At 43.9% G+C, this 24866-nt stretch overlaps 1 protein-coding gene across 5 annotated transcripts in view; it reads left to right on the forward strand.

The window, feature by feature from the left end:
- TAF5L (TATA-box binding protein associated factor 5 like) overlaps positions 1 to 24866 on the forward strand; it is a 32249-nt gene that overhangs the window by 2261 nt on the left and 5122 nt on the right. For 3 of the 5 annotated variants that reach the window (XM_047088597.1, XM_047088599.1, XM_047088598.1), the window contains exons 2-4: positions 7927 to 8071; positions 12137 to 12241; positions 20318 to 21042. In XM_047088597.1, coding sequence (XP_046944553.1) covers positions 7930 to 8071; positions 12137 to 12241; positions 20318 to 21042 — 972 coding nt within the window. In that variant the 5' untranslated portion in view covers positions 7927 to 7929. Of the gene's footprint in view, positions 1 to 4697; positions 7780 to 7926; positions 8072 to 12136; positions 12242 to 20317; positions 21049 to 24866 lie in introns of those variants that run through there. The other 2 variants (XM_047088600.1, XM_047088602.1) reach the window with 2 other exon arrangements.

Consider the following 24866-nt stretch of genomic DNA (forward strand, 5'->3'; position numbering starts at 1 on the left):
ACCTAGTTTCCGGGGCTGTTGAAGCGTACGGGAGATGATCTACGTGTGGCCCTTAAAATAGTGTCTTGCCAGTGGCATAGGCTCAATAAGTATTAGGTGTTAGCAGTGGTAGTGTAGGAACCAGTGTGCTGAGCAGTGAAACAGGTTGGTCCTGGGTTTGGCAGTGGACCGGGCTGAGCTGAGCTGTGTGGAGGAGTAGGCCTTAACCAGGTCGGAGTGCCAGTGCGGGGGGGGGGGGGGGGGGGGGTGCCTCCCGTCAATGGAGGAGTCTTGGCCAGAGCCCCTGACACGAGCAAGCGGGGTTGGTACCCACCAGTTGGGTAAACAAAGGTGGATCAGAGTAACCTAGAGATGACACGATGGAGGTTGATGATTTTTTTTTTTTTTTATCCTCCACGCTGGTGGACGCAGTAGAAAGGTTTTAAGCTGAGCACAGTTGCCATCAGATTAGCTTTTTGGAAAGAGTGTGCCTGCAGGAGCACGGGGTTGGATTAAAAGTAGGGAAGGCCCATCCATACACTTGTCCCGGCAGCTTTTTGTCTGCCTGTGACTCAAAAAGGAAAATGACTGCTTAGCAGACAGGCATTTCTTTCCAAATCTGGAAGCTTAGAGAGCATTCGCAAAAGGCACGAAGAAACCTTTAGATCATCCCAGGCAGCCTTACCTCTTAAAAGTTGTTTTCAAGGATATACTGTACATACCTGATTACGAGGCCAGGCTCCCCGCAAACATCTGTCTGTAAAGAGGGTGTCACCACGTGTTCAAGTCTTTCCTATTTATTACAGGGCACTCTCAGTTATTCTGTTTTTGAACAACAGGATGCTGTTTGGGAAATACATAGTGCACTACAAAACCTCAGTTGCTGCTAATTTGGTATGTTTATACAGTGAATCAGTACAGTCAGTGATGACTGAAAAGTGTTCCGCCCTCCTGAATACGTATTGATGGCTTCGGTTGGTTGAGATTTCCAATGAGAGCACCGTGTGTGGATTCAAAAAGCATTCTTTCGCAGCTGATTTGGCAAACGTGAAGGTGATGTGCTCTAGAAAACGGAATTCAATCGTTCAGAGGGGCTTAAGTGACCACAGAGACACTGATATGTGGAAGACGAAAGTGAAATAGAATAAAATTGTTTCATGAATTAACCTACTGCCTTTTATAACGTATTTTTTTTTAATTTTTTTTTTCAACGTTTATTTATTTTTGGGACAGAGAGAGACAGAGCATGAACGGGGGAGGGGCAGAGAGAGAGGGAGACACAGAATCGGAAACAGGCTCCAGGCTCCGAGCCATCAGCCCAGAGCCCGACGCGGGGCTCGAACTCACGGACCGCGAGATCGTGACCTGGCTGAAGTCGGACGCTTAACCGACTGCGCCACCCAGGCGCCCCTATAACGTATTTTTAAATACACGTAGGTTAATAAGTTAAAGATTATAAGCAGACATTTGAGTATTTCATCTACAGCCCTCAAAGGTTTTATTTAAATTAATCCTCAGAATTTCTTCTTAATTTTCTCATTGCAAGGGTATCATTGTCTTAGGTTTGAGATTAACCTCCTATTTGGACATTTCACAGAAATTGTTGATCTTTTTCTCTAAAACAGATTCCCTTTTCTCATTTTTTAACTTTTAGAAGGTTTAAAGAACATTGTGTACCGGCAGGGTTCAGAAAATATCACGGAGAACTTCCATTCATAATTCTTTGTTGAGCAGTCAAATAAGCTACTCTTCTGGTAAAATGTATTGAAATGTATCTTAGTCATCTTGCAGTGTTTGGTTATAATAAAAGGTAGTTGTGTCTTACTAGCAAAATGCAGCTGACCTTTGAACAACACAGGTTTAACTGTGCGGATCCACTTATATACAGATTTTTTTTCCCGTAAAGATAGTACAGTACTATAAATACTTTCCTTATGGTTGTCACCACATTTTCTTTTCTCTGGCTTACTTTATTGTGAGAATACAATATGTAATTCTCATACGAAATACGTGCTAATCGACTGTATTTGTTATTGGTAAGGTTTTCAGTCTACAGGATATTAGCAGTGAAGTTTTGGGAGAGGCAGAAGTTATATGCAAATTTTTGAGTGGGGGCTGGGCAGGGTCAGTTATGTTGTTCAAGGGTCAACTGTACTAACTTTTGGATATTTGGTAATTTAGTAATCAGAAGTGTTTTGTCCAACTTTGTGAATCAGCGTTTTTAGATGCTGATACATGAGTTTCACAAAGTAACGCCATGCTCTAGAACCGTGTTGTCCACTACAGTTAACATCGGCCACGTGTGGTTACTTAAATTTAATTAAAATAAAAGTTCAGCACTAGGCACAGTTTAATTGCTCGTTAGCCCTTTGTGACTGGTGGCTACCGTACTGAACAGTGCAGACTTAGAGCATTTTTATTATTGCAGAAAGTCCTGTACTGCTCTAGAATGAAAAATGGACATCATTCCACTTGAGACACATAAATGTCTTAATGTCATTAAATTGTTCCTGACATAATCCCCCTATTCTCTGAGAGTAAACCATTCTTTTTTTTTTTCTTGTCTACAATAGTGTTTGCGAACAGAGCACGTATGAAAGTTTTCGTTCTGAAGTCGTAGTAAATGTAGATATCCATTCTCGTTCCATACTCTTCCGTGTTAGTGAAGTTTTGATAGAAATAGTTTTTCTGTGCTGTAAAACAGTTTTAAAGCAGGAGGCAAATATTTGTGGCTCGTAAAAACTCAGAAAAATCACGAACCTACAGTAAACTGTCACGAATTCCAACAAACAGAAGAAAGACAGCACTCACTTTATTCTTCATGTACGTTTCAAAGATAAGAAAAGCTCCATCCTCCGGGAAGTCTCCCGTCTGTCTGGGCGAGCTAAGGAACGGTGATGGCAGGATTGGACAACCTGCACTAGGGCAGAGGGATAGCAGTTTTAAACCTGGGAGTAGCATAATCAGATCTGTCTTCTACTCTGGTTGCATTCTAGAGGGTGGTTTGAGGTAGGGCCAGAGGTGGGGGGGATATTGGAACATTCCAGTTGAGAAGTGATTTGTGCTGTCACATTGCAGTGGATGGGGTAGCAGCAGTGGCTGCAAGAAAGAATTCTATATACAGTAGGAGCTGGTGGCCTGTTAGAAATGAGAGGGAGAAGGAAAATCTCAAGACGATGGCTGGGTTTTTTGCTTCGGTGGTAGATGATGGCATCACCAAGCTGACTAGGAGCAGTAGGAGAAGGAAGAGGGTTTGAAGGAAGACAGTAAATTTGAGCATGTTGAACTTAGATGTTTGCAGCATCTAGGTAGAGATGTCCCTCAGACTGGAGCTCAGGAAGGTGGTCTGACTAGAGATGGTGTGAGTCTTGTCTAAGTAGGGTCATGATGTAGGGAATGTGAAGAATGAGAAGCAGACCAAGAATGGGGGAGGGGGAGCGACCAACGGAGAGGGAGCTTCAAGGGAGGAGGCGCGTTCAGCAGCCAAGAGACCTTGTGGGGTAGTGTGGAAAGGGACTGTTTGATTTGGCAAGAGTTGAGGAATCTCAAGTCTTAGTAAATAGCCTGCTGAGGTGGGAAGCAGGGTCAGTTGGTTGGATAAGGAGGCTGGTGCCGTTTTGGAATGGCTGGGTGAGAAGCTATAGGGAAAGAAACTAGTTGGTGAGAAAAAAACATCTGGAACATCGTAGAGGTCCCAGCTGATGTTGGAGAAAAGCAATTCCTAGGGGCATCTGTCCACCTAGTTGTGTGAGTTCTGCTCCCCATCCCCCACCCCAGCCCCAGAGAACCTCCAGGTGCTGCATTGCATCCTGAGCCCTCAGCACTGAGCCTTATCTTCGTGCCGTCCGTTTCTTGGGGCACCATAAGAAAGAGCACAGCTTCTCGTTCAAGTATATTCGTGTCAGTCTGGGAGCACAGATCGAATATGAAAGGCCATCGTAATGTTAACATTATATGAGGTATTAACTAAAACTGAGTGTACTGTGGCTCACTTGTCATCTGTGCTTTATATTTTCACAAAGGTAATTGAATACACTTTACCATGATGATTAATGCAAAAGCTAGCTTTCTAAATCCTCCTTCGAATGACCTTTTGATAGATACTGCGTCTATAGTACTGCAAGTAAAGAAAAAAGAACTAATATATCTGAGTACCCAGGAGGCACTTTACATGCCATTTAACAAAAAATGCACAATCATTTTTACCTGTTTGAAGCCTAAATGTATAATTGGAATACTTTTGCTTCAGAGCACACTCACACACACCCCTAGCCACCTGCCAATGGACTCATTTAGGGAGCTGACTGGAGAATGGGGGTGGTGAGTTTGCCTGGATTTATTTTGATGTGTTTTGTTTTTTAATTTTTATTTTTGAGACAGAGACAGCATGAGCAGGGGAGGGGCAAAGAGAGGGGGAGACACAGAACCTGAAGTGGGCTCCAGGCTCTGAGCTGTGAGCACAGAGCCCGACGTGGGGCTCGAACTCATGGAGCGTGAGATCATGACCTGAACTGAAGTCAGGCGCTCAACCGGCTGAGCCACCCAGGCGCCCCTGCCTGGGTTTATTTTGAACTCACTCAAAGCTGCCACCTTACCCAGGAGGTGCTGTGCAAGCAGTAGTCTATTGGCCTTTCATGGAATTGTGAGTCCTTCGCCCACCTAGCCCTTGACTTGGTGGGCTGGGGTGTCTCTCCTAGCACCCCTCACCAACATGTATGTTTGAACATAAGTGGATGGGGGTAGGTTGCAGTCTGTAACCAATAAGAAATTTACTTGGCTGCAGCCCCATCTTCTTAAGAGTGTGCCTGGGTTCCAGGTGTCTTTGCCTCTCCCTATTTCTGAAGTTAAATATCAAGAGTGTGGCTGTGGTTTTTCCTGGGCTGTTGCTACTTCGAGACAGGAAGATGGTCACGTCTTGATTTTATGTAGCAACTTTGTTAAAGTATTAGTTAAACAGTATGCAACTATTGATGTACGAGAAATAGATACATATTGTGTCAGAATCCCCATTTTAATTTCTAGAAATACAAATATGGCGTGAAAAGGAAGGTATGCAGTCATCTGTTTTTGCCTTTAAAAGTTAAGATATTATGTAAAACGGAATGTTGTGGGAAATCTTGAAGTTTTAACAAAGATGTAATTGTATCCAAATTTACTTTAAATTTAAAAGATTGTATAATTCTGGGAATAGCTAAGCAAGTAACTTGAAATTGCAGTGTTCGTCTGATGTCTGTGTCTCTCAAAAGACAGGTCTATTTTAAGGAGTTCTCTCTCTCTCTTTCTCTCTCTCTCTCTCTCTTTCGTGTCCATGTATGGGTATTGGTATTACGGAAATCAGTAGGGGGAGGGGAACTGGTTTCTCCACAGAACTCTTCATTATTTATCTATTTCATCTGAAATATGTGTGCATTGGAATCAAATTCAGTTAAGTCGATTGGATCATGTCTCTGGTATTTCTGTTGAGTGCAGTTGTAAAAGAGAGTCAATGCCAGCATTCTTGCTGTTAAGGTCCTTGGCCCTACAGTTGGCTCACCGCCCACCCTCAGGAAAGGTCCCTTGTCATACATAGTGGTTTGGGTTCAGAGAAACTGCCATTTGGGGCAGCTAATTGAGACAGATTCATTAGAATCAATATCTATAAACTAGTTTCTAGCAATTCCCAAATATGGCCATTTTTTTTTTGCTATTGTTCATTCTCCTGTTTGCTCTTCCATACCTTTCATATTTTGTCCCCTCCTCCTCAGATGTGCATAAGCATGGCCCCGCTGTGAGGACATGTGTCATTGCAGGGTCTGTTCTCTCTGTCGGTTTTTCTGTGTCTTCCACATGTGTGGTTTCTTCCCATTAGAGAGGTGATCTCTTACTCCCACCTTGTTTGGAGCACTAAGGGACACCCATTGATATAAGCATGCATTCCCGTGGTGACAAGAGATTGGCAGTAGGAAATCTGAAAATGTTAGTCTCAGCTAAAACACAAGGAATCGGGCTGCTTTCGAAGAGTTTGGGGACTCTGAGCTCTTGAAGTTAGATTGAAAGCAGCTTTAGCAAGCATCCTGGGGCATGGGGGCGTGTCACGGGTTGGGAAATTGGGAGCTGGTTGGATTTGACTAGTCCTGACTTTGGGCCAGACTGGGAAAGGGCAGTATCGTCACAGTCTCTGTGTGCATTTCATTGTTTTTCTCTAAATATAACATCGAATCAGAATCTCCAGGGCTGAAATTATTTACACACACAGTCACAAGAGGTTCTAGGTATGGCCAGGTTAGAGAACCAGAGAGAATCCCTGATACAGTCAAAATGATACAGTAATGCCTATTAGTAATCTCCAAAAAACAATTATCTACCTCATGATAGATGAATGCTTAGAGCAGTGTTCCTGGTTGACATTCCTTTGCCCTTTTTAGCGAGTGATATTGTACTGTCTTTGGTAATCCAAAACTGAAATGCATGGGGGATGTAATTTTTCTATAAATGGAGTTAAACATATTTATAGTTTATACATATTTATGATGTCCTAACATTTATATTTTTGTATAGATGTATATGTTTTAGTGCGTGTATCCCCAGCCTTCCCTGTTTGCTCTGTTGTCTGACTTTTCCGGAATTGAAAAGCAGACCTTCAGAGTTTATTTTAAAAGGGCCACCACAAATCAGTTCGGAAAGAAAGAAATATTTTTGCAAATGACTTTAGAACAGTTTGTTGCTACGGTATCTGTGTAAATGTTTGGTTATTCACCACACATTATACACTAGAATTGCAGACAGATAAAATTAGATGCAAATAAAATATTTTGAAATGTTTAAAGGGGGAAAAAAAGGCAGATTTCTGGAACGGGAGGAATTTCAAATCCTAAAAGAGAACGGAGGAAATCACAAAGAAGGCCAGTGCATGTCATTGAAACAAAAAAACTCAAACACACCCAAATGAGTTACCAAAAGCGGATCTTCCACAGAAAACACTGGGAGCCCTTGGTTTAGAGAAGATCGCGGTGATAGGGACAGTCCCATGTGTGTGGCTAATGTTACATGCGCTCCATTTTTACGTGACCAAAGGGAACATGCAGAACTCATGGGGGTCATTGGCCACATGGACTACGGTGCCGTGTACTCCTGGCAAAGTAGCATCTGAGACCATGGCACGTCCCGTTACTCGTTATAATCAATTTAGTAGTCAAGGAAAATAGTACTTTGGAGGGGAGCCCTCAAATTGGCTTGAATTATCAAAAGTCATTTACCCCTCTTTGGTGCACTTCATTTCCTTTCCTTTCTTGTATGAATTCGTGAGACATTTACCACGTATACATACTCTCTCACCATGTTGATGCTTTTCTGTGCCCGAGGTTATAAATAAAGAGTAAGAGAGGTCAATAATGTGATTACAACGAAAACACATTACTCAAATCTTGGACGTGGTGCTGCCAGCCTTCTCCTATTTGGAAAAACACAGCCTTCCTTTCCTCCCTATAAATTTCTCACTTCCTCAACATCTATTCATCCAGTTTCTGAATTTCTCAGATCTTCAATTTTGCATTGCCTCCTGCCCGCTTTATTAGCTGGTTCACTGCCAACTAACACCTCTCTCCCCGAGTAGGCAGGAGAAATAAAAGACTCTGGAATTGACCTGGTCCCCTGTTAGCAACCCTGATGAAAAGCTCCACCAGAAAGAGTGAAATCATAGTATAAAATGAAGTTTGGGGGGGGGGATCCATGGGGTGTTATCCTCAGTGACATTCCTGTTGTCCGTAATTGAAGGTGACCGTATGACTATCGAGAAAATGGACAAAATGGAGAGTGCCCCAGGTTAGTAATGAAGGAACTTTGTTTTGTCTCAACTAGGTCACTTGGTTAGCCACGTGGCTAGTCTGTCTCCTTATTTTACCCATGTGATGTCCTCGTTGGGTTGGACGATCTCGCAAATGCCTCAGTGTTCTGTGGTTCCCTCTGAAGGTCATGAAACGAGTGCGCACCGAGCAGATTCAGATGGCAGTGTCCTGCTACCTCAAACGCCGGCAGTATGTGGACTCCGATGGTCCCCTAAAGCAAGGACTGCGGCTGTCACAGACTGCTGAGGAGATGGCAGCCAACCTCACAGGTACCCACGGGCCCGCTCTGGGGGTGGGCCGGAGTGTCCGTGACAGGTCACACTTCTCCGGAGGCCTCGGTGGGCACCACCAGATGATGGTGCTGGCCTTCAGAGATGCTATCTATCCTTCAAAGCCGCTCCTAGAAGCCTCCTGTCGTAATCCATCCCGCCTCGGAATTCTAAGTGGTTTTGTCTGTATCTGATGTTACGTGCGACCTGTCCTTCTGTGAACTCCTATGCTACAGGACCCGGAGGGCCAGGGTTTCTGTCCCCTTTCTGCACTCATCCCTCTGCTGTAGCCCGGAGCCTGGCCCACGGGAGTCAGGTTTGCTGGGTGAACAAATACTTTGGGACCAGTGGTTGGAAAGATTGGCATCCTAGATATGCTCCTGAGGTTCTAAGTTTGGGTGTTGTTTCTTGTTTTGAAATCAGATGCTTTTTCGGGGGGAAAAAAAAAGTGTCTTAAATCTGTCCAGAATAACAAACACTTATTACTTAGCTATGCTGTCAGTTCGGTTTTTATGTAATAGAATTTTCTTCTATTGGATTCGTGTACTGGAGATTTGGGGGGGAAAAACGAACGGCTGCAGTGTTTTTAGGGTGACTGTGCCCTTTAACGGCTGCAGGTGGAGTTCGACACTGCAGTGACTTCTCCAGCTCGGCCCTGATTCCTCTTATCTGCTCAGAGTGGACTCTTCTCTTTTTTATTCTTGCACTTCGTTCTGCTCTTCTGAGTATCTGCCTCCACCTCTTCCTTCCCTTAATGGTTTCAGCCTCCAAACCGGTGGCAGCAGCTCCCTCTGCCTCCCTGTATTACCTCCAAAATCATGAAGCCAGACCCTGCGTGCTCTTAGGGTATGTTGCCATTGCTGTGGAGGAAGAATGACGGGACAGTAAAAACCTGAGGGTGTCCTCAGAGGGGTGGTTCCTGACTCCCCCCTGAGACCGTAGAAGTAGCCCAGTCAGGCATTTGCCTTCCTGTTCCTCAGCATCAAATCCACTCCGTTCTTCCTTTCTTTCGGACTGGGTTACCCTCGACAAGAACGGAGCCAGATGACAGATGTGGAATAAATTACTAAATGCCTTATTATTTCTAGTAGGATGGCTAGTTTATAGCGCCAGAGTAATTCCTTGTAAACTTGCCATCATAGCCCTTGGTGTGCATTAATCATCTCCGGCTGCCCTGTATTCATTAGAACCTGGGAACAGTAATTCTCTGCAGTTGTTGGTAGAAGATAGAAGCAAGAGCTATTACACAGACTTCCAGAACATGACTCTTAGTTGCCTTAGTTAAGACATAATGGCTTCCTAGGAAGGTCTCTGTTGTCCCTGGAAAACCACCAGGAAATGTGAGAAACATGAAATGTGATCATCCTAAGATTTTGTCCGAGGTCTTTCTGTCAGTTGAGCCATCTGAATAACATTATGTCTTCATTCAGCAGACCACCTATTGAATATCTGCTATTGCCAGGTGCTGAAAAGTCCTAGAGATAACTAAGGTTAGGATCCTAGCTCCTAAAGAGCTTAACATTGTAGCCAGGAAATGAGGCAGATAAATCACTGATGATAGGAGGGTATGATGTAGTAAGTTCCGCAAAGGGAGAATGCCTCAGGTTCTGTAGGGACAAAGACGATGGGCATCTCAATTAGCCTAGCAGGTCAAGGATTGCTTCCCAAAGGTCTCGTGGTTGGGGCGCCTGAGCGGCTCAGTTAAGCATCTGACTCTCGATTTCAGTTCAGGTCATGGTCTCACCGTCATGAGATCAAGCCCCGCATCAGGCTCCACACCAGACATGGAGCCTACTTAAGATTCTCTTTCTCCCTCTTCGTCTGCCCCTCCCCCACTCACATATGTGCACTCGCGCTCTCTCTCTCTCTCTCTCTCTCCCCCTTAAAAATTAATTAATTAAAAAGGTCTCGTGGTTCGTAGCATACAGTCAGGGGTTAGTAAATAGAAGGGATGAGCTAGGTTTCAAAAGAACCATTAGGAGCTCACCAGGGTCCAGTGGAAGGAGGGTATCTAAATTCTCAAATGTGAATTATGGAAAGATCACTTTGGTGGCTGTGGTGTTTGGGGAAGGCCCAGAGTAGAACCAGGGAAACCACTTACAAGGCCACAGAATAATCCAGTGAAAAGTGAGGACGACCTGAGTTAAGGACGCGGTAACAGTGGAGAGGAGAGGAAAGATTTGAGGAACCTATAGGACTTGGTGACTGGTTAACTCAAGTGGGGAGCCTCATGGAGGACAGAAAGGAGTCCCCTTCCATGTGCAGCATAGTCTCCTGCTTTAGGCTGTCGCTCTGAGTTCCAGTGGGGCACACTGACTTCTCATCTGTACCCCCTCCCTGTGCATTAGATTCCACTCCTACATTATATTCCATCTTCTGAAATCTGTTAATGTTTCATCCAGATTATTAAAGATGGCTCCCGCAGCCCCCAGCCACCTTTCCCCAGTGTCTCCCTCCTCCCACAGAAAGGGTGAGGGAATGTCGTTTTTCTTCTTAGAAAGCATAAATTCATAGCATGGAGACTAAGTGCATGTCTACGTACTGAATATCAAGACTCCAGCCTTCTTGGGGCGCCTGGATGGCTCAGTCGGTTTTAAGCATCCGACTTTGCTCAGGGCATGATGTCGTGGTTCATGGGTTCGAGCCCCGCATCGGGCTCTGTGCTGACAGCTCAGAGCCTGGAGCCTGCTTCCGATTCTGTGTCCCTCACTCTCTGCCCCTCCCCTACTCATGCTCTGTTTCTCTCTCTCTCAAAAATAAATAAACATTAAAAAAAAAAAAAAGAATTTAAGACTCCAGGCTTCTTGCCCACATTCTGCTGCCCAGAATACCAGTAGCCAGTCACATATCCTTCAGGAAGGTGATTACAGATTCTTCCCTGGTGAATCTGACCTGCCCAAGACAGAAGACCTACAAAGACATTGACATTGGGAAATAGCCCATCCAAGTCATGCTGGGTGATAAGCATACGAAGTTTCTGTCAGCTCTGTAGGGCCTCACTTTCAGCCATGAAAGAACCTACCATACCCTCTGTGAAAAGGAGATGTGGAAAGAAACCGTGAGAAGCAATTTGGATGAAGCAGACAGCTGAGAGAAGAAAACTTCAAAAATACCCTCAATGATCGCCTCAAAACAAGAAGAGAATGCTACTTTTAAAAAACAAAGAACATTCAGAGAACAGCAAGAAATTTGGTAAATTTAACTACAGGGTAGTAAAAATGAAAAATCAGTAGGAAGGCTGAAAGTTGAGGAAACGAGATCTAACCTTGCAATCGTAGGGTTTCCAGGGGTGCATAGCTGGCTCAGTTATGTGACTCTTGATCTCGGGGTCGTTCGTTTGAGCCCCACATTGGGCCTGGTGCTTACTTAAAAGGAGGGGGGGTGGAAGAAGAAAGAAATAGTAGGGGTCCCAGAAAGGAAACGGAATCACAAAATTTCTCAGAACCAAGAGACATGAGGGGGTACCTGGGTGGCTCAGTTGGGTAAGTGTCTGACTTTGGGTCAGATCATAATCTGACAGTTCAAGCCTCACATCGGGCTCTCTGCTGTTAGCACAGATCCTGCTTCAGATCCTCTGTCCCTCTCCTCTCTCTGCCCCACCCCTGCTTGCTCTCTTTCTTTCAAAAATAAATAAACATTAAAAAAAAGAAAAAAGAACCAAGAGACATGAATTTTAATTGAAAGGGCCCACTAAGTGTTCATCACGATGGTTGAAAATAGACCCACACCAAGGTACCTCCTTGTAGGATGTCAGAACATGGGGTCAGATGCTTTCAGATAGGTCTCTCATGAACTTATGGACCTGTCCTCTCACTCACCTTTCTCTGTGCTTTATACCTTTTCATTCCTCCACTGTCATTTTATTTTGGGTATCAGGAAGGAGAGGAGATACATAGGTGTCATCACTTGGTCATATTTAACCAGAAGTCCCAGCATACTTTGAAAACGTACTGAAATGTCCATTGCTACTGATGCGTACTCAACACCCTCGTCCATCCATCCTGCCACATATTGGATTAGTAATTGTGTTTCCCATCCCCATCTCATGTATCTTTTCCGCCTTAGTCCAATCCGAATCCGGTTGTGCCAACATCGTGTCCGCAGCCCCTTGCCAGGCAGAGCCCCAGCAATATGAAGTACAGTTTGGACGACTACGGAATTTTCTCACTGGTAAGTACTCAGCACTAGGAGCTACTTCTTATCAAGAAAGAATCATGCAAATTTCCCTCAGAACCTAGTATATTCCAGGTATGGTGTACATAGTAGAGATTCCAAGGTGGTTTCGCACAGCCCTTGTACTCAGTATTACAATCTATTGGAATTCGTAAGAGACTTAAATCGCAAAGTTAAAGTGTGCAAGAACAAGGGCTCCAGATGTTTTGTTCACCGTTTTATCTGTGGCTGTCAGCAGAGTGACTAGAACTTGGGTTGAAACAGCAAAAGCTCAATCAGCCATGTAGAGAAACATACTTAAATGTAGAGAATTTGAAATGTACATTGAAATTGCTGTTACTAATATAGCACATCTCAGGATGAGCTTTTCCCCTTATTTCCCCAAGTGCAAGGCTGTTGTTCTCATGAATCAGCAAGATAAAAAATTAGAAGTAATTTAGACCATTCATGGGTGGTGTAATGACCACTAGAATGCAAAATCAGTAGATATGAGTTCCAATCAGTTCTGTTAACTCCCTGTATGACTTTTTAAATTAATCACTTAAAAAAAAAATGGAGTTGCTTGGCCTGTCTGGGGCTCTGGTTTCCTTGTATTTGAAATAGAAAAGGCGATTCAAGGGGCGCCTGGGTGGCTCAGTCGGTTAAGCGTCCAACTTCGACTCAGGTCATGATCTCACAGTTCGTGGGTTCGAGCCCTGCGCCGGGCTCTGTGCTGACAGCTCAGAGCCTGGAGCCTGCTTCGGACTCTGTGTCTCCCTCTCTCTTCGGACTCTGTGTCTCCCTCTCTCTCTGCCCCCCCCCCACTCATGCGCTGTCTCTCTCTCTCTCTCTCTCTCTCTCTCTCTCTCTCTCTCTCTCTCTCAAAAATAAATAAACATTAAAATTAAAAAAAAAATTTTTTTTTTTAAGAAAAAGCGATTCAAAGGTATAACCAAGTGTTCTCATCCATCCAGTCCTAAAATGACTGATTATAATTTTAATGTTGGAAAGATTATTGCAGTGAGGGAGACCAGCTTGATTCAGGTTATTAATCAAACTTTCTTGAGTACTTTCTTCATACACGATACCTTGAAGTACAAGAAATACAAAACTCTCTGCCCTCAAAGGATTGAGAGTAACTGGCAGATAAAATGGTTAATAGTAAATGTAGTTAAAACTCTTTGAGGTTGTTTTCTTTTTTTTTATTTGAAAAATCCTCAATAATAATCTTTAATGGTAAAGATGCATACAATGCAATCAGTTATAAACCAAAATAATACATCTAGTTTTATTTCACTTAGGGTTGTCCTGATTTTACTTGACCTTTAATAGTTTGTATTTTAAAGGAGAGATTCCATATTTCCTGTGTCCTGCGGTTGGGGAAAATGGCCAAAATGTTACAGGGAATAAACGTTACGAAATAAAACCTTAGAGAGGGTTATCTTATCAGCCTCAGTTGTTGATTGATGGAATTCAGAAGTATAGTCTTTTAAATGGTTACAAAAATGAAAAAAATCATGAAACTTAAAGGTTTAGTAAAAAGAGTCTATTATGTTTAAACTGAAAAGAAAGAAATTCCATTAAGATCCTCATATCATATGAATGTTAAATATCTCAGAACAGTGATCAGCTGCTCTCCGTCTCCAGTAAGGATTAAAAAAAAAAAAAAAAATTGAATTTATAAGAAGGATTTCATTCAGAGGTAAGCAAGAACTTGGAGATAATTTAATCATTGGCATTCGCTTTGGAGGCTTAAAGCAGTATTTCAAAATTTTTAATTCAGTCTGTAGAAAGACGTTTTACTCTGTTTTTAAAATAGGGCTCTATTTCTCTCTCCACGATAGATTTGTCTCTCTGTGCTATTGGTGGGAAAGCTGGCTTGGAAAGGAATGCCTAACTCTTCTCAGCCTTTCTCTTTCATCCATTCAGCCGATATTTATGTTAAGCAGTGGTATTGCAATAGAGAGTATTGATGTGGAGCCCACTGTCTAATGAGGGAGACAGACAAAAGCATAAAGCCCCAATGTATCATTACAATAGTGATGCCTTCCCTGTACTCACCCCGTGAGATGACTCTTGTCATAGATACGACTTATTTCCATTATGCATGACACTTGTGACTGTAGTGATACTATATAGATTTTTGTTTACGTTTTTAAATCAATGAAGCATAGATATGATAGGCTCATTGGAATAATTTTATGATACAGAACTGTGGTTACTTCTTGCAATGGAGAATTATTAATACATTTAATTGCTCACTGATGTGATTTACCCTGGTGCAGAGTTTTCTGCTTCAATTTATTTCTTTGGGCTCTCGATGTTATTCTTAAATATTTGCGGGGCGCCTGGGTGGCTCAGTCGGTTGAGTGTCCGACTTTGGCTCGGGTCATGATCTCATAGTTCATGAGTTCGAGCCCCGCGTCAGGCTCTGTGCTGACAGCTAGTTCAGAGCCTGGAGCCTGCTTCAGATTCTGTGTTTCCCTTTCTCTCTGCTCCTCCCCTGCTTACATGCTGTCTCTCTCTCAAAAATAAAGATTAAAAAAATATATATATACCTGCTCAAACTCTTAACATGGAGTAAATGTTGACTCCTTGTATTTGAGGATGCTGGTTTTTTCCTAATATGTGGTATCTTCTTTATTCTCATCTCATAATTTCTTTCACCCAGAACTTTACATTGTAGTAAGTTGTAATCTATTAACCCTCTCCTTTGTCTTGTTTAAAAACTAAGGAAGTTATCTGTTATTTTACCTATAATTCCTTAATCCACTGGGCACAGGTTATTTGGAGGGGGTGAATATATGTTTTGTGGTGTGTTTTTACAGACTGCTTTTCCTGAAACATTTTTGCATACCCTCAGGCCTCTGAAGAGTAGTCAACCAAGTCAAATGAACAAGTGTTTCCTGAGCACCAAAATAAAGTATAAGATATAGTAATTAATCTAAGTAAGAAGCAATCCTAACCACAGAAGTCTAAAACTAAAAGTTTTTAAATAAAGTTCAAACATAGTGGAAGAATTTTCACAAGCCAGTGTGAAATCAGTGTTGAATTTTGTACGTCTAGGAATCGCATTCTGAAAGAAAGGTGAACGTTGGTTGGGGTAGTCGAGAAGGCCTTCCTGAGTAGGGGGTAGAATTTAAGTTAGCATTTGGAAGGTGGGTTGGATTTCAGTAAACGGTGGAAGAGGAGGAGGAGGAGGATTCGGGGTGTGGGCAAAAGATAGGAACAAGAGGGTAGAGATGGCAATTTTCCCCTCTAGGAGCAGGGAGAAAACGAGCTTGGTTGAGAACAGGGCTTTCCGATTGCAGAGAAAGCCAGACACCCTGGAGCCGGGCTAAGGAGAGACCTGACCACTGGGCCTGGAAGCGTGAGCCTCTTCCTGTCTCCTGGCGGAGACAACCAGCAGGAATGTCAGTCTAAAGGCAGTTGGTGACAGGGTTTGCAAGTGGGATGGCACAGAGGCCAGCCTGAAGTCCGCTGCAGTACTTGCTTGCGAAGGGAGGTGAGTAAGGACCAGAACTCAGCGGAGGTGTGAAAATGGAAAACAGGGTCTGGATGTCATAATTAAATTTCCAAGGTAGACTCTCCAAGGCTCAAGATCAAAGGAGGATGACTCGGGCTCTGTGACAAACCGGGGCTTAAGCTACATTGGGCAGAAATAAGTCAGGTTGTGCCTTGTACATCACGATGATGGTGGCCTCCCACGGTATAGACTGCAGTAGGAAACCGAGGCTAGTATTTAAGAGAAGATACAGACTTGTGATAAAGAGCTCAGCATCAGCTTCACGGAGGTGCAAATTCCAGTTTTAGGAGATGATAAATCTCGAAGATAGTAGGAAAATAAGAGCCTCTCAGGCTGGAGCACCCGGAGTGTTTTTTTCCTCCGTTAAGTTATCTGTGGGCGAGAGATTCTGGGAGCTCACCTACTGCTGTGGGCCCTTTTCTTCAGGAGGCACAGTAGGAAGAGCAGAGGCTTTGGAACCATTCGGTCCAGGTGTGAATCTGGGGCCGGCCGTGACCCTTAGACACAATGACGGATGTCAGGTGCCTGGGTCACAGGAAACACACACTCCGTGTTCACTCCTGAAAGTGAAATGAGCATTTGAGGAACACGAGGGAGAAGCGGAGCCCAGGAGAGAGGGACGTGAGAAGTCAAGCTGGGCAGTGTGGTGTTTCAGAGTAGAGGCCGGGGTGCCACGTAGTGGGGTCAGACCACACAGAGACAGGCAGGAGGACACGGACTGACAAGCTCGGTTTTCACTTAACCTCGTGTCCTTTTCGCTGCTGATTTCTGCAAACTCCATGAAAAGCTTCCTCTTCTTTCCCACCAGAGGAGTGTGGCTCCAAGTAGGCATTTGTTACGTAGCCGGCGGGTAGATGGATGGGAGGAAAGAAAATCACGCTTTTCGGAGGATATGCTCCTTCTGAAATTAGAAAAAATCTATTTTAAGTGGGTCCCCCTTGAGCAGAATCCAAAGTGCGTGTTATGATTGCAAGGAAACAAGATTGATCATGTGGGTCTCACCTTGTTCCACATAATGAGTATGTTGATCAAAATGTTATTTTATACCTGACCGGTTCTCTTCAGACAAGAGAGAACAGCTAAGCAATTTTGAAACTGAGCTGAAACAGCAGTGAATTTCAGTCAGTTTTGAGGCAGTGCAGCCCTGTTTCTTGCTGGCTAGGTTCTTTCTATAAACTTATTAAACTAAAATGCCTCTCATTTTGAAAAGGAAGCCTGAAACTAAGATTTTAAGGAATTGCAAACAATTCTTCATCCCCATCGTATATTGGAAGTCCAATTGATAAGGATTGAGCTGTTTTGGTTTTGGTTTTTTCATTAGTATTTTGGGGAAAAAAATTTTCCAGAGCTCTTCTAAAGAACTACAGCATTTAGGGGCACCTGGGTGGCTTAGTCGGTTAAGTGTCTGGCTTCGGCTCAGGTCATGATCCACAGTTTGTGAGTTCGAGCCCCGCGTCGGGCTCTGTGCTGACAGCTCAGAGCCTGGAGCCTGCTTTGGATTCTGTGTCTGCTGCGCTCTCTGCCCCTCTCCCGCTCGCGCTCGCTTGCTCTCTCGAAAGTAAATAGACCTACAAGAATTAAAAAAAAATTACAGCTTCTAAAGAAAAAATTTTCGGGAGCTCTTCTAAAGAATTACAGCATTTACGGAAGAAGCATTTAAAGAATTGGGGTGCCTGGGTGGCTCAGTCGGTTAGGCATCTGACTTCAGCTCAGGTCATGATATCACAGTTCGTGAGTTCAGGGCCCCACGCCGAGCTCTGTGCTGACAGCTCAGAGCCTGGAGCCTGCTTCGGATTGTGTGTGTGTGTGTGTCTCTCTCTCTCTGCTCCTCCCCCTCTCCTGCTCTGTCTCTTTCAGTCTCTCAAAAATGAATAAACATAAAAAAAAAAAAAAAAGAATTAAAGACCAAAGTCTGTATCTGGGCCCTCCATAGAAACACAACTGATAGGGCATATGTGCAGAGAGATACGTTTCAAGGAGTCAGTGCATGCAGTTCTGGAGGCTAGCAAGTCCAAAATCCACAGAACCGGCAGGCAGGCTGGATACCCTGGGAAGCGTTGCAGTTCAAATACAAAGATTTCCCTCTTCTCCTGGCAGAATTCCCTCTTCCGGGGAGAGCAGTCTTTGTTCTTATAAGGCCTTCAATTGATTGGACGAGGCTCACCCACATTATGGAGGATAATCTGCTTTACTCAAAGTCTACTGACTTAAACGTTAGTCGCATCTACAAAACAAAATACCTTCACAGAACCATCCAGAATAATGTTTAACTAAGTATCTGGGCATTATGACCGAGCCAAGTTGACACGAAATTCACCACCACAAGTCCACCCCCTGTCAACTTGGCACCCGTACCCATCTCCTGAAAGCGTACTTACTCTCCAAATAAAGATTATTAACAAGGTCATTATTCCACCTATCATGATACAGCTCTCCTGAGGACAATGAAGAATGCACTAATCCTTCCCCCAGAAGAAAAAACAAAGTCCTTAGGTGATTTACTCTTTTCCTTGATATCCTGAAACTTAAATACTATGGCATAAAGTTAACGATACTTAAATACTCTGATACAAAATCAGAGTAACTTGTGTACATGATAAGGGAATAAGAGAGGAAAGAAAACAAAGATATTTGCCTATAGATACACACACACACACACACACACATATTCACAACAAAATAGGGAGGGTTACATAAATAATCTTCATTTCTGTAACTGGTCACATATTTCATTTTTGGTGGGTAACTACCTTCTTCTACCCGTTCTGTATTTTCTTTCCTTTCGGCGATCCCCTCAGCTGGTCCTGGGTCTTTACCAGATGGGATGATCCATACCTTCATTTCTGAAGAGCCTTGGGCCATTACTGGACCTGCCTCGATTAGAGTTTTGTAGTTTTCCATTACCTTTAACCACAGGACAGAATGAGACCAAGAGATGCCCTAAGGGATCTCCTGTGGTCCAGACATACCCTTCCTTTCCTCCACTGTGGAGTGACCGTCCAGTGTCCCCTTGGTAGTCAGGATCAGTCGGCCCAGCCAGCACTGCAACTCCCTTCTTTGCCTGCTGGAGACAGGAGGAGCCCAGAGCGGCCTGGTGACAGTCGCAATTTCAGTTCATTTTCTAAACATGTCTTGCAGTAGGGACGCCTTTATTCTAAACTGTACGTATTGTGCAATTAATTCACCTGCGATAAAGTGAAGTAGGGTGTTGGGTAGAGATACCATGCGGGTATCATTTGTCATCAAATTAGGGAGGCAAGATTCTCCGATGTTCCTGATTTTGAGCCATGAAGGGATTCTTTTTCACGGAGGGGAAAAAAAGATGCCGGCAGAAGCAGCAAATGCTGACTTAAAGCATTTGGGTACTTGTTTGTTTGTGTGCAAACATTACACTAGATATAAAACCCTTATGGCTGCCGCGTTTCCGAATGAAACCGAAACTCACAAATCAAGTACAAGCAAAACCACAAAAGCATTAAAGTTCACATTAACAGCAAGTGAATATATCGGATGGATTTTGCCGGAACTAACTTGCCGCTCCAGGTGGAGTTGGGGACGGTGCTGCTGGCTGTGACACAGGCTAGTCTGCACTCAGCTTCCCGGAGGCCCTTGCACCCCGCGTAAGGTCCTGCCACCCCCACTGGCCTCTGGCTGAACGACCTTTGTGCCTTCATGGCTCACTCTGCCCTCACTTAACGTAGGTGTCAGATACACCTCAGGGCTTTTCTCGTTCGCCTGTGACATTTAAAGCCGGACACTTTTTTGAACATCCTTTGTCACGTAGCTTCCTGATGTTAAAGTCTCAAATTAGTAAATGGTTTAGCCTTAATGACATGAAAATGTCTCATCTGCAAATTATCACTGCAAAAGAGAAGTTTTATTTTGTAGTCAACATAAAATGATTACACTGGCAGATATGGGACAACAAGGGATGGATGTTGTCATCTTAGTGTTAGGGCGTGCCAGCCTGGGTAGGGAGACACGGTAATGAACTCGCAAAAATGAGTACTCCCTGATATCACTTTAGGTGACGGCTGCCAGAAGTAATCACAAAATTAAATCGAGCACTAAAATCGTATGTCAGTACACTTGTGTTCGTTTTTTTTTTGTTTGTTTTTTGTTTTTTTAATCATCATTGAGTTAAAAAGTGTCTGTGAAGAACTCACAGTCTCCCAAGAGTATATCTAAGGACCCTCAGAGGTCCGCACTCCCCAGTTTGAGAAACAGATATTGAAGGGAAAGTACTGAACCTCGAAGACCCGGGCACAAACCCCTGAAGTGTCGTGAGGACTTAGGCAAGTCACTTAACCTCTCTGGGCATCAAAGTCCCGATTTGTGGCCGACTTCAGACCCAGTTTTGCTGGACTTCAGAGTCCCTGCTCTTCCTTCTTCGGTCAAAAGGCTTTGAATTTGCACAATTCCACGTTGGGCTTCTATGTCAATCGATAGTCCTGACCAGAAAGTGTTCTGTGATGGTGGGCTCCCCGGGAGAGTCCCATTATTCCTTGAAATTATACTGATTATAAAGCCCTCGTTTTTTGTTTTTTGTTTTTTGTTTTTCATTGTAGATTCTGATTCCCAGCATAGCCACGAAGTGATGCCTCTCCTCTATCCTCTCTTTGTCTACCTCCATCTCAACCTGGTCCAGAACAGTCCTAAGAGCACAGTGGAAAGTTTTTACAGCCGCTTCCATGGGATGTTTCTGCAGAACGCTAGCCAGAAGGATGTCATTGAGCAGCTACAGACCACTCAAACCATCCAGGACATCCTGTCTAACTTCAAGCTTCGAGCATTCCTAGATAACAAGTACGTGGTCCGTCTCCAGGAAGACAGCTACAACTACCTGATCCGCTACCTCCAAAGTGACAACAACACCGCCCTGTGCAAAGTCCTCACCTTGCATATCCATCTTGACGTGCAGCCTGCCAAGAGAACAGATTACCAGCTCTACGCCAGCGGCGGCTCCTCCCGGAGCGAGGGCAACGGCTTAGAGCCCGCCGACATGCCCGCCCCTATCCTGCAGAACGAGGCTGCCCTGGAGGTCTTGCAGGAGAGCATTAAGCGCGTCAAGGACGGCCCTCCCTCCCTCACCACCATCTGTTTCTATGCCTTCTATAACACAGAGCAGCTGTTGAACACTGCGGAAATCTCCCCAGACAGCAAGCTGCTTGCTGCGGGGTTTGACAACTCCTGTATAAAACTGTGGAGTTTACGATCCAGGAAGTTAAAGTCAGAACCCCATCAAGTAGACGTGTCCCGCATCCACTTGGCTTGTGACATTCTGGAGGAGGAGGTATGAGTATCAGTTTTCTTGCCTACACCTGCCTTACTAATTTGCTTAGAGTTCTTACCAAACGTGACAGATCTTATGGAGAATGGACTTCGTTATTTCCTTCACCGTATAGCCGCAGCCAGACTAATGCCCATGTAACCTGTAGCCATTGAATTCCTGCTCATGCCTAACCTTGGAAGACATGAAAACTATCCTTAACAACATTAACTGAACATCATTAATGATCGATCAGTGTTTGTTACTGTCTGAATGTGGATAACATTGCTAAGCCTAATTAAAGACCTTTAGCTAATATTGAGATTTACAGTAAGTGTGGGTGTGGGTGTGGGTGTGTGTGGTGGTGGCAGCCAGGGTGTACGTTTGTGCAAACATAAACATTTAGAAGTAGGATTGCTGGGTCAGAGGGTCTGCACTTTAAATTATGATAAATATTCTCATTTTCCGGTCCCATCAACAGTAAATGAGAACTCCGGTCTCCCTTCACCCTCACCAACACTGGGTGTTACTGGCCTTCCTGAGGCCAGTGCACGTCCTCTGGCTTCATGTCCCCCGGGGTGTTCCCAAACCCCATTTTGAAAAGTACACAGGAAGTGTAGTTGACATTTCACCCATCAGTCGGGGTAATGATCTTGTTCGGTTTGTTTAGGGATGGTTACCGAAAAGGCAGGCCGAGTGGCCCGAGTTTCAAGTCCCTGAGAGTTACTGTCTTAGAAAAAACATGTGGGCAAAGAGAGAAATTTCATAGAGTTCGCCTTCCCTGAAAGTGGCCCCACAACAGCTGGGGGCAAGAATATTTTTGTCACCACTGAAATTCAGGGAGCTGTGGCTCAAGTTAGTTTCGATGGAAAATTCTTTGCATGGGGTTGAACAATTAAGGAGTTTAGAAAAGTTCAACTTAATTTCCATAGGTGATAAGGATATCAAGAATATTGGATGCACAAAATAAGCCCTTTTTTCCAATTCTTGTTTTGTTAGTCAACTTCCAGTTAGTATGATCTTTGAATTTTTGTTTCTTGTGACTGAGATGATACAGAGGAGTTTGTGGTGATGAGTAAAAGGTTTAAATTCCAATACACACCCTTTGATTTCTAGAATCTTACAGTACCCTCCAAAATATCTTTTTAACTTTATTTATTTATTTATTTTGAGAGAGAGAGTACGAGTGAGGGAGGGTCAGAGAGAGAGAGAGAGAGGAAGAATCCCAAGCAGGCTCTACCCTGTCAGAGCAGAGCCCAGTGTGGGGCTCGATCCCCCAACCATGAGATCACGACCTGAACTGAAACCAAGAGTCAGACACTCAACCAACTGAGCCACCAAGGCACCCCCGAGATATTTTTTATTGCTCATGTATTTGAATTTTTAGATTTCTTTTCCTAGGAGACAATTCTAGCCTGTTGAGCGTTCTTCACATACAACTGAAGGATGCTGCCTTCATTGAGTTACAGCCTTCTGTAAATACAAGGAGAGAAATTATTCCTGCCGACCTTATTAGCTTGATGATATTGTTTGGAGATTATTCTAGGCATTACAAGTTAACATAAAGGAAGATAGCAAAGAGAAAGGTAAATACGAAGAAGGAAAGAACATTAGGTTCAAAAAATGTTGTAAGATTCTACATTGGTTACCACTGAGAATTAGCTTTGTGATCCATTCTGTAGAGATTTCCAGGCTTTGGAAGGCGTGCGTTTGAAGACCCAGAAGCGAAGAATAACATGATGAATTCCAGGAAGTGATAGAAATTAAATGTAGCTACCGTTGGGAGTGGTAAGACAGGAAGCAGTATGGCGCCACAGGCTGCGTGAGGGATTATGGGGGCCTGAGCAAGGGGAGTGGCGGCAGGAAGGGAGCACAGTGGACAGGTTAGATGAGAGCTCCCGCATTGGATTCAGTGGAGGGGCTGGAGGGAAAGGAAGAGTCGAGGAGGACATCTGCGTCTAGACTTGACCACCTGGGTGGATGGTGGGACATGCCATTCAACTCAGAAGAAGTGATGTCAGGGGAGCGCTTGTTTTGTTTAGGTATCTTCCTGATTTATTCGCCATTATCCACATGGAAAGTACCATAGATTCTGCTCCAGTATGAAGGCACTGCTTTCCTTGTGAACAAACTTTCTTTTACCTTTAGAACTAAAGTTGAGATCGTCCCATTATGTTGTGAGGGGTTTCCTGTTTGGGATTTCTACCCGCCCCCCCACCCATTTTGTCATAGCAGTTTAGGGAAGTTTTTGTTGTTATGGTGGGGAGGGGGGTTGTTTTTGGTTTTTTGGTTTCTGACGAGGAACATTTTGGGGGAAAGCAAGGTATAAATCAGTTCTGATAGTTTTTAATGTTTCTTCAATGAGAACTTGGACTTCTTTGTAGAATTCACAATTAAAATGGAAACCCTTAAAAAAATTTTTTAGTGTTTATTTTTGAGAGAGAGAGAGAGAGACAGAGTGCGAGTGGGGGAGGGGCAGAGAGAGAGAGAGAGGGAGACATGGGATACGAAGCAGGCTCCAAGCTCTGAGCTGTCAGCCCAGAGCCCGACATGGGGCTCAAACTCACGAACCACAAGATCATGACCTGAGCCGAAGTCAGATGCTTACCCGACTGAGCCACCCAGGCACCCCTAAAATAGAAACTCTTTTTTTTTTTTTCACATTGATTTATTTTTGAGAGAGTGAGACAGTGCATGAGTGGGGGAGGGGCAGAGAGAGAAGGAGATACAGAATCCGAAGCAGACTCCAGGCTCTGAGCTGTCAGCACAGAGCCTGACACGGGGCTCGAACCCACAAACCGTGAGATCATGACCTGAGCTGAAGTCGGACCCTCAACTGACTGAGCCACCCAGGTGCCCCTAAAATAGAAACTCTGAATGCAAAGATCACAAACTCACATGCTTGTAGAAGCCAAGCAGGTAAAAGTAAATGGTAAAGCTACCTGGATCAAAGAGCTGGTAGGAAGTACGAAAGGACACGAAAACCCAATCAAAACTCCACTTTGCAACCTCTGCCTTAATCTTTGTGAAGCAACAGTCGTTGCACAAATTAGTGGGTAAAATGTTTTAATGGTAGGCATTTAAAATATTGATCAGACCCAGCAATTCCATTTCCAGATATAGGCCCAAGAGAATTGAAAAGACATGTCCACACAAAAACTTGTACATGAACGTTCATAATATCATTATTCATAATTGCCCCAAAGTGTGAACAGCCCAAATGTCAATCAGCAGATTAATAGATACACAAAATGTGGTATATCTGTGTGATGGAATACTATTCAGCCATAAAAAGTTATAAAGATACATATGAGACCTGCTGTAATGTAGATGAGCCTCGTAAATAAACATTTTGCTATGTAAAAGAAGCCAGCCACAAAGGACCACATACTATAGGATTTCATTATAGGAAATATCCAGAATAGTCATATCCATAGAAACAAAGTAGATTGTTTCCCCAGACCAGAGGCTGGGGACAGGGAACTAGGCAGCGATTGCTAATGGGGAAAGGGGTTCTTTTTTGAGGTGATGAAAATGTTCTGTACTAGGTAAGTGGTCATAGTTGCACAATTCTGTGAGTATACTGAAAGCCATCGAGTTATGCTGTAAAAAAAAATTTTTTTTAATGCTTATTTTTTGAGACAGAGAGAGACAGAGCATTAGCAGGGGAGGGACAGGGAGAGAGGGAGACGCAGAATCCGAAGTGGGCTCCAGGCTCTGAGCCGTCAGCACAGAGCCCAACGTGGGGCTCAAACCCATGAACCACAAGATCATGACCTGAGCTGAAATGGGACACTTCACCAACTGAGCCACCCAGGTGGCCCGAGTTATACTTTTTAAAGAGAGCG

This window comes from Lynx rufus, unplaced genomic scaffold (assembly GCF_022079265.1).
Source record: "Lynx rufus isolate CCGP_SWC_20201006 ecotype Redwood Valley unplaced genomic scaffold, mLynRuf1.p SCAF_25, whole genome shotgun sequence".
In the NCBI taxonomy this organism is placed as follows: Eukaryota; Metazoa; Chordata; class Mammalia; order Carnivora; family Felidae; genus Lynx; species Lynx rufus.